At 35.1% G+C, this 9,417-nt stretch overlaps 1 protein-coding gene across 13 annotated transcripts in view; it reads right to left on the bottom strand.

Annotated features, from left to right (window-relative positions):
- The window catches only part of Kmt2c (lysine methyltransferase 2C), a 255,597-nt gene that overhangs the window by 100,772 nt on the left and 145,408 nt on the right, over nucleotides 1-9,417 (bottom strand). For all 13 annotated transcript variants that reach the window (XM_048786668.1, XM_048786672.1, XM_048786664.1 and 10 more), the window contains one exon: nucleotides 8,119-8,837. In XM_048786668.1, the coding sequence (XP_048642625.1) occupies nucleotides 8,119-8,837 (719 nt within the window). The remainder of the gene's footprint in view (nucleotides 1-8,118; nucleotides 8,838-9,417) is intronic.

Below are 9,417 nucleotides of genomic sequence, written 5' to 3'. Positions count from 1 at the left end.
GGTAGAGAGAGAGGAGGGGAGGGGAGGGGAGAGGTGGGGAGGGGGGAGGGTGGAGGATGGGAAAGGCAGCGGAGCACAACAGACACTAGGATGGCAATTTGTAAATCAATGGATGTGTAACTGATGTGATTCTGCAATCTGTGTATGGGGTGAAGGTGGGAGTTCATAACCCACTTGAATCAAAGTGTCAAATATGATATGTCAAGAAATTTGTAACGTTTTGAACAACCCACAATAAAAAATTAAAAAAAAAAAAAACAAATATGTCAAAATGATTGATACGGGAACATTAAAATAGGTCAGAAATCATAGAGTTTATGTATATTATTGTAACTGCTATGATAAAATGATTAGGATATATATTATATGAGTTTTCATAGGTGTTCCACATCTGGGAAGATGAGACAAAATATGTTACTCCAAAAGGTATAATCAGGAGACTATAAATTATAGAGAGCTAAATAGAATCAATTTACTACAAATCCTAAAAATTTTTTAAAATACCATCTGGCAGAGACTGAATTAGTTCTGAAGAATAAATATTTAACCTCAAAAATTATTCAAAGTTAGCATTAACCTTCTTTCTCCTTGTGGCCAATAAATTGCAGGTAAATTTACCAACCAAGTAAGTACGTAGGAATCACAAGTCTATGGGGTAGAAATCAAGATAATGGCAAATATGACCAAATCTCTATTAAAAGTCAAATTCTACTGCTGGTTGTTAAATGTAACCAATGTCACTGCTAGAGTCCAAGACCACCTTCAGTTTTAGGAGCAGCCAGAGGCGATCTGGTGCCTCATGGGCAACTTCACACCTTTAAGTCCAGCCTGTACCATCACCTCCCCATCCCAACATTCTCTGCAAAGCCAATACGATTATAAAACACCCAGCGAAACTGAAAGGAAAGTAAAAACAACTAAAAAGGTAGAGAAGAAAGGGAGATAACAGTAAAAAAAACAAACAAACCATAAGAGTTTGTCATTTGCCTTTTTGGTAAATACATTCACTCACATCTAGACCTCATTTTTGTGTCTTACATATATTTTTTTTAACATAAAAAAGTCTCAAATACTGAGTTCAGTATTAAACAGAATGAGAAATCATACCTGATCTTAATTTTATGACACTATAAAAGTATGAAAATAGCCATCAGCCTTGGCCTTCAATTATTTCAGAATATAAATGTGGTCAGTACTAGCAATGGTTTCAGCAACGGCTTTAGATACACCTCTTAGGGCACAAAAATGTCTTTAGTTTTACACTCCAAAGGACTGGACTTTTTTAATGTTTAAATCAATGGCTTCCTAATGGTTTGGACAAGTGCTTATTGGACTTTAGCAAGCATGGAATCTTTTTAGAATAAATGTTTTGACTTAAGGTGGAGCCAGAGAGTACACCCCCCAGGTCACAAGGTCTGAGTGGCAAAGGCTCAGGCTTCACACCTCCAGAAGCCTACAAACCTGCAGGGGTTTCCTCAGCTCCCTCTGCTTTCTCAGTTATCCTGTGGTATCCTCTAGTACAGCATGTATCACCCATCCTGCATGTGACGGGCTATTTAGAAACTCTAAAAACATACACAACCATTATGGGGCTTTGAATTTGGGAAGCCTACAAATCATATTTACTGTTACAAGCATGTTACACAGTCAAGGACAGGAGTTGTTTTCACTGGTGAATTCCAGCACAGTCATTCATCAATCCATTTGATTTAAGGACTACCACTCCAGAGCTGCATGATACACAATTATACCCTTCTTAAGTATCCATTCTCACAATTATTATCTGCATTATTCTGCAATTCAAGAATTACGAGTATTTAATCATGCCAAGTGCTTTATATGTATCATCATTAAATTCCAACAGAAAACCACATGCTGTCCTTCTGTAGATGAAGAAATTAAGGCACAGTTTCACAAAGTAACTGGCTAAGCATCACATAGACAATACTGAGAGGATAAGGGTTTGGATCTAATAAGTGAGCTATGAAAATTTTCAGCTGGATGTATTAATCTTTCCAAGTATCAATTGTTAGCAAAATTTTTGGAAATTTTGATGTAAACAAACATTTCTAAAAAGTTACTTTTTAAAAATATAGCATTGTATTTAAACCAGAATACATGGGGAAATCACCAGTCTCAGCCATGAAGCAGCTGACATGTTCCCCAGGGAAGGTATGTCTGTTCACTAAGGAACCCTTAATAGGTCCTAGGATAATGTATCCAACAGGGTTGGGAAGGTAGCTCAGTGGTAGAGCACCCTGGGTTCATTCAACTACTAGTTCTTCAAAACAAAAACTCAAAACAAAGCAAAAACCTACTACATACTTCTTTGCTAAGGTATGTGTATTTACAAACTAGGTATTTACCCTTTTAAGTATCCAAGAATGGACAATTAAAACTATCCAGGGAAATTTTCCTTTTCAGAAATATATAATGTCGGTTATAAAGGCCATGTTTTAAAATTCAATCTTTCAATTGAAAATTAGATTGAAATACACTTATTTCATTTAAAATCTGAATATGAAACAACTTACCCAGAACTGAATCTCTCCTCACTCAGACAGTATGATTTACAATCTAGTTTTAATTTTAAAAACAAAAATAAACCTCAAAAAACTTCAGTTCTAGCCGGGCACAGTGGTGTACGCCTATAGTCCCAGCAACTCAGGAGGTTGAGGCAAGAGGATCTCAAGTCCCAGGCCAGCCTCGGAAACTTAGCAAGATCCTGTCCCAAAATAAAAAATAAAAAGGGTTGGGAAGGTAGCTCAGTGGTAGAGCACCCTAGGTTCATTCAACTCCCAGTTCTTCAAAACAAAAACACAAACAAAGCAAAAACCTACTACATACTTCTTTGCTAAGGAATGTGTATTTACAAACTAGAAACAATGTCTACTACTATTAAATAAGCTGCTTATTTGCAATTGTTAACAAAACTATAATCCCCTATAGCTCATCTTTCTGGGGTCCTGTTTTTTTCTCACAGAAATAGATGATGAAACTGATACATTAATTTGAAACAGTTCACCTAAAATGCTATTGCAGTACCCAAGTATGTTATTAACACTCTGGTACATAAGAAGATTACATAAATTCATGAAAACAAAAAAAACCAGTTTACAAACGGGAAAGTAGTTATGATCTGCTTAAGTACTACCTTTAGAAACTTATTACATTGAAGAAATTTCACCTTCTTTATGAGAACACCTCATATTATATAATAACAGAACTTACGCAAATTCCTAAGCTTTCCATATATAATATATATTACCAAGAAGAAATGGCAGAAAGTAAAGTTCAAAAATAAAGAATTCTTAGAATTTGACTAAAAGTTATAAAAATATATTACCTTTGATTCATTTTATAAAATCATCTTAAAATGTTTACTGTAAATCATTTAAAAATTCATAGAATGTTTACAATAGATTTTTCAGGAACACCACGAAAGCAATCAGTACATGAGAGGTCTGATATAGATTGCAGCTATGTGGCTTACATTTGTCTCAGAATTTCCAAATGAACGGATAAATACAATTGTGAAATGAGACAAATGGAATAGAAGCTGAAATATAAACCAATATGATTTGATATTATCATTTTTAAAAATTTCCTTCCTGATTTGTAGAGCAGAGAAAGGAGAAGGGGGTGGGGCACGCTAATGAACTGAAAAAGAATTTCATGCATAAAGGATTTTGTTGGGATGAACCATACGGCTATATATAATTATAATGGTCAAAAAAGAAAATAAAACTTCCTATTTTCCACCACTTTTTAAAAGAGTTTCTTATGGTATCATATTTCATGCATGGGGTGGGGGGGAAATCCAGTAAAACAACAAAAAGCAGTACATTTCTCTAATTCAGGATTCCACTTCCATCCAGGGTTAAGGTCAAAGACAACCTCAGAGTCTGTGTTTGAACTGGTCTAGGGTGGGGCCATTACAATGATGATTTAATTGAGAGTGGGGGTATTTGGTGATACTAGAGACTGAACCCAGGGGGACTCTACCACAGAGCTATATCCTCATCCCCAGCACTTCTATTTTGTTTGTTTGTTGCTTGGTTCTTGAGACAGGGTCTCACTAAGTTGCTGAGACAGGCCTTGAACTTGCAATCCTCCTGCCTTGGCCACCCAAGTTGTGGGGATTACAGGCAAATCTCATTGCTCCCAGCATTAAAATGAAGCTGTAAAAGCTGTACAGATTCAGCTTTACTTGCCTAAAGCCAACTTGAATGGGAACCACCATGACTGCCCCTGAGTAATGAGGCTGCTTTTCCTGCAGTTTCCAACACACTATGAATAAACAAACCATTAGAGTGTTCCATGGAGCTTTGCCACCAGACCCTGGCATCTCCAGCCCCAGCAATGTGCCTGATTATCTACGATGTTTTGCAGGTACATTCCAGGTATGAAAAAGTCCTCATTTCTATTCTGCCCTTTCTGAATTTTAATATTTATTTTTTAGTTTTTTCGGCAGACACAACATCTTTGTTTGTATGTGGTGCTGAGGATCGAACCCGGGCTGCACGCATGCCAGGCGAGCGCGCTACCGCTTGAGCCACATCCCCAGCCCTATTCTGCCCTTTCTGTAAGCTTCCTGCCTCTGATTCAAATGGCTGGGATCTACCTGATCTACAGCCACCCAGGACCACATTTTTCTAAAAATCTAATAACTGTACTCCATAGTTCTGGATCTGTCCTCCTCTTTCTTCACCCTCACAGCATCTAGAGACTGTTCTCACACACTGGGATGAAACTGTTCAAGAACAAAAGCCCCTGCATATCAACCCCTCCCCCCCGTATTGCTGCAGGTAGTAGGACCAATAACCACTTTTTTAAATCCTAATTAAGATTTACCTATAAAAATACTGAAAAATGATATATTAAAGTCTTCATAAATGCTTAACTTAAATTAAATACAACTGGTTCACTAGGACAAATTTGCATGTTATTGATCCCCCTAATTTCCTTGTCCTACTGTCTAATTTTTCCTCATCTTTGTAAAATCCTGTGTATGAAAAGGGGGTTGGGAGGGATCAGAAAACAAAAAGAATCTTATTCTATGAACAAGCATCAGAATAATTTGTTACTATTCCTGTAATCAGGAATACACATTAGAGATATATCCAAAATATCTCAGAAGAAAATAAGCATCAGGATTCTCACTAAATAGCAATGGAAGTTTTACATATAAAAGGTAGGACATAAAACACTAAACTTCAACACTAAACTACTTGTAAAGGAAAAAATCCTCTGTGGTTTGCCCTTTGATAACAAATTCCCAATGCTTGAGGTAAAGGTTCTCTTTCCTGTGTCAAACCTCTAGGATTCAGAAAAGACCCTATGCTGGCTTGTGTGCCTGGAATGTGTATCAGTAACTCAGACAGACACTTATTGTACAACAAATGGTCCAGAAGTGGTCTGGCTTGAAATGTCTCCTATGAGCCAATGGACAAAGTAGAATATTTCAGCTCACTCCTTAAACACAGTGAAATTGTAACAACATTCTTAGCTTATCTTAACAACATTCTTAGCTTATCCAGTATTTCTTCTAATTTCATCCAGAATTTGGTAACTGATGTTTTCATATTTCTCAAAATGCTTTCTCTAAGTAGCCACTAGTCATGTATGGCTACGAAGCACTACTTATATGGTGAATCAGAACGGAGAAGAATTTTTAAGTATGAATAAAACACAAAGCAGATTTCAAACAGTTGTCATAAAAAATATATGAAGTATCTTACTCGTTTTTACATTGATTAAGTGCTGAATATTTTGAATATGGTGTTAAAATACATTAAAATTAGTTGTCAGAATATTTAAAATCATACACGTGACTTGCGTTATATTTACATTGAACACTGGTTTATCCTTATACTAATTTATACCCCAGATAACATTCAATAATTTAATTACTATCATATCAAACTTTAAATCTTATTTCTAATCAAAGTATTATGCACTTAACTTTTTCTCCAGGAAAGTTCATAATACTACAAAATCAGTAAGATAAATAAAGATCCAACCATCATGAAACAGGATTTAATAGACTAAATTTACCATTCTTCAGATGGTGTTCACCACACTAGTGAAGACTAAAGAATAGATGACATTCAACAAAGCATGGAAATGCCAGTGATGCCAATCAAATAGTCAGAAACCAAAGCTTGCATCATAACCATTGTGGTGAAAATCCATCTCATATTTTTAGCCTACTACTGTCAAGAGTTTGTAAGTGAAACAATAAATTAAAGAGGAAATGTCAAAAAAAAAATTGTGTAACAGAATAACAGACTTCAGTATTTCCAATATACAAATGTCACTCCCATTATGTACAGAATATTATGGCCACAGGCTGGGGACGTAGCTCAGTGGTAGAGCATTTGCCTAGAATATTATGGCCCCAGTGCCTCAGCAATGGAAAGGCCATTTTATCTTATTCAATTCATACTCTCCATGGTAACAGCAGTAATGTTAGCAAGTCATGAAGCACCAAGTAAACACGTTTTTTTATATAACGAAAACCAAGATGGGAAAATTAAAAAGCTAAAAGAAGGGAGAACATAACTTCAAAATGCTTATGAGGTTAGCAGCATATGATGGCAGTAGTGATGAGATAGTGTCAACTAAGGTAGACTATTATCAGATCTGGGAACTGAAAGACAATACAACACAACCAACAAGAAATATTAGGATGTGGTTTATAAAAGATGGGATAAGCTGGGGAAAAAAATATGCACACACAGATACAATTATTTTGGAACATAAGTCAACAGAAAAAAATAGTCCTATTATATTGAATCTGGTTTCCCAGCTGTTATAAAAAGTCTCCACTAAGCAAAGAATTTAGTAAAATTTAACAGAAAAGTTCATGCTGCAGTATCCTTAAAGAATGAAAATATCTGAACTAAAAGTACATTTGAAATTCAAATTTCTGTTGCTAAACTTTTTTCAAAGTCAAAACGTTTTGAAAATAAAAAAATTAAAAAGAATTAGTTTGAGAAGAAAACTCTTAGAACAGAAATTCGTATGAAGAAAAATATTTAGAAAACAGTACATTTTTAAAATTGTTCAGTTATTGCATGTCTTTACCATACAGAGAAAGCTAAATCCCATGTGACACTTGGTCCTGATATAATTTATCTTCAGAGAATAAAATGTAGCTGGGATTCATTTAGAAGAGACTAATTTTCACATTAAAATAAAGCCAGATTTTTAAAAATTAGTTCTGTAACTCAAAAATTAGTTTATCAAGATTAATGTATTACCACCATAAAAGTCAAACTATAATTATTGAAAGCAATTTAAAAAATCAGACTTAAGCCTTCAAATTACTAGTATGACTGAACATATCCCTGTTTGATACTTTCTCAAAAAATTTTCAAAATGACAAGGTAACAATTGTGTAAATCAATAAATAATTCTTAGCTACAGTGTCTACATTTTGCCTGTCTCTCACTTAAAAAGAACTGTATCTCATCCCTAAAAAGTATCCTCACTACTTAAAACAACAATGAGAAAGAGTTCCCTTTACTTCTTGAAGAGCAACAATACAATTCAAGATTTCTCCCATGGAACTAATGAAATAAGTTGTAACTTGAAGAAAGGAAGGAAAGAAAAAAATTCCACAAAAGAGTTAGCAATAGAAACATCAAAATGAGCAACTCCCTGGCATGAAAAAACTCCGTCATCAATCTTGATGCTGATGCAGTTCAAGATGCATACACTAAAAAATATCAGTAAATAAATATTTTGGGAGAGAATACAAGTGTTAGTTACTGTATACTCAAAACTTCACTGTTACTTAAAGATCTACCATTACTGTGAGGACAGAACTAAAAAAGTTTGTAAAGTGCTTGGTATGAGAAACCATAACCAAAGAAATCACATTTGCATGTCCCAACTAAACTGAAATTACAAATGTGATCACTTTAATAATAAAATACAGTTTTCATTAACATCACTTTCTAAATAATGGTGCAAACATATGAGTCAACATCAATCTGAGTTCTACGTGGGGAAAGAAAAAGTAGCTCTCCAGAACAAAGCTATATGTGCACTCCGTTATTTTATCTAATTATTCCAACATCTTTTCTGTCAACATCATTAAAATCATCCTACCTGTTTGGATCTGGGTCTACCAGGAGAAAACTTTCTTTTGGTAATAGCTGGTTTACCCATGCCAATTTTGGGAGTGACTGAGATGTACGTTGTTGGCATGATATTTCCAGCAGAGGAACTGAGGGTCGGTGGGTACCCATGCAGCATGGCATGAGAAGGCAAGTCTGAAGCAAGGGCTGGAGAGGAAGACAAGCTTGCCTTGCTTGTTCCTGCTGATGATGAAAATGCTGCCACAGTCTCAGTTGATAACTTCACAGATTTGTCACCTTGACATGAACCCTCTCTGATACAACTCTCCACTGCAGGAGTCATTTCAAAGTCCATAAACCCAGGGGTAAATTCAGGATTTTCTTTCTGTTCTATTTTTTCTTGTAACCTTTCTATAACCAACTGTTCCTTAGAATTCAATGAAGTACTTTCCTCGCTTGAGGACACTAAGGCTTCTCGTGGACCGGTGATAGATTCAATGACCGAGTTTGGAAGCCTTGGTTCTTCTTTGGACTCCACCATCTTAGATTCCTCTAACAATGGCAGCTCCTTTTGCTGCACAGTGGTCTGGTGTGGGAGAACTTCATTGTTCTCTGTCACTTCCATTTTTTCATCATTTTGATCTTCATCTTGAATATGCATCACTTTGGATGGCATTTCCATTTTTTCACCACCAATTTCATGAGAAATCTCATTTTCCAATTCAGCATTCATTTTATTGTGGGATGACTCTACAAATCAGAACAAGTTATATTAATATACAAATTTATAAATGTCTATGAATTTATAAATATCTATGAATAGATATGAAATTCTTGGTTATATCACAAATTATATCATAAGGCATTCATCAAAAAAGCAATTATTAAGTTAATAAAAGAGAAAATACACAAGGGCTTGTGGATTAGAATCAATCACAGATCTTGTGAAAACATGGCTAAAATAGGAACCCCATAGCTTAAGGTAATTTCTGGTAAGAACAACCAGAGATTTAATTAAAAATATAATTCTATCATACATAAACAATGTTTTACAATATAAGCACTTACAAAAGGATAAAAATTACATAGGTAAAGTTATCATACATATTTGGCAGCTAGGAAAAAGAAGACCAGTGATACTGCATAACGTATCCAAGGTAAAAGATGAAGACTGGTCTAGAATGTAAAGATATTTTGCAGATAACTTGTTGTAGCAGACTCAAATGAGAAATGAGCACAGACAGAAAAGACTAACCAAGAAGACCCTTTTTTGCTTAGCAGCTGTACCTGCCAAACTACCCAAAACATACTTTAGATTTTTTTTTTTTTT

The sequence above is a fragment of the Marmota marmota genome, unplaced genomic scaffold, assembly GCF_001458135.2.
Source record: "Marmota marmota marmota unplaced genomic scaffold, marMar, whole genome shotgun sequence".
Classification (NCBI taxonomy): domain Eukaryota; kingdom Metazoa; phylum Chordata; class Mammalia; order Rodentia; family Sciuridae; genus Marmota; species Marmota marmota.
The sequence above is the reverse complement of the archived record's forward strand: the minus strand, read 5'-3'. Positions and strand labels throughout refer to the sequence as shown.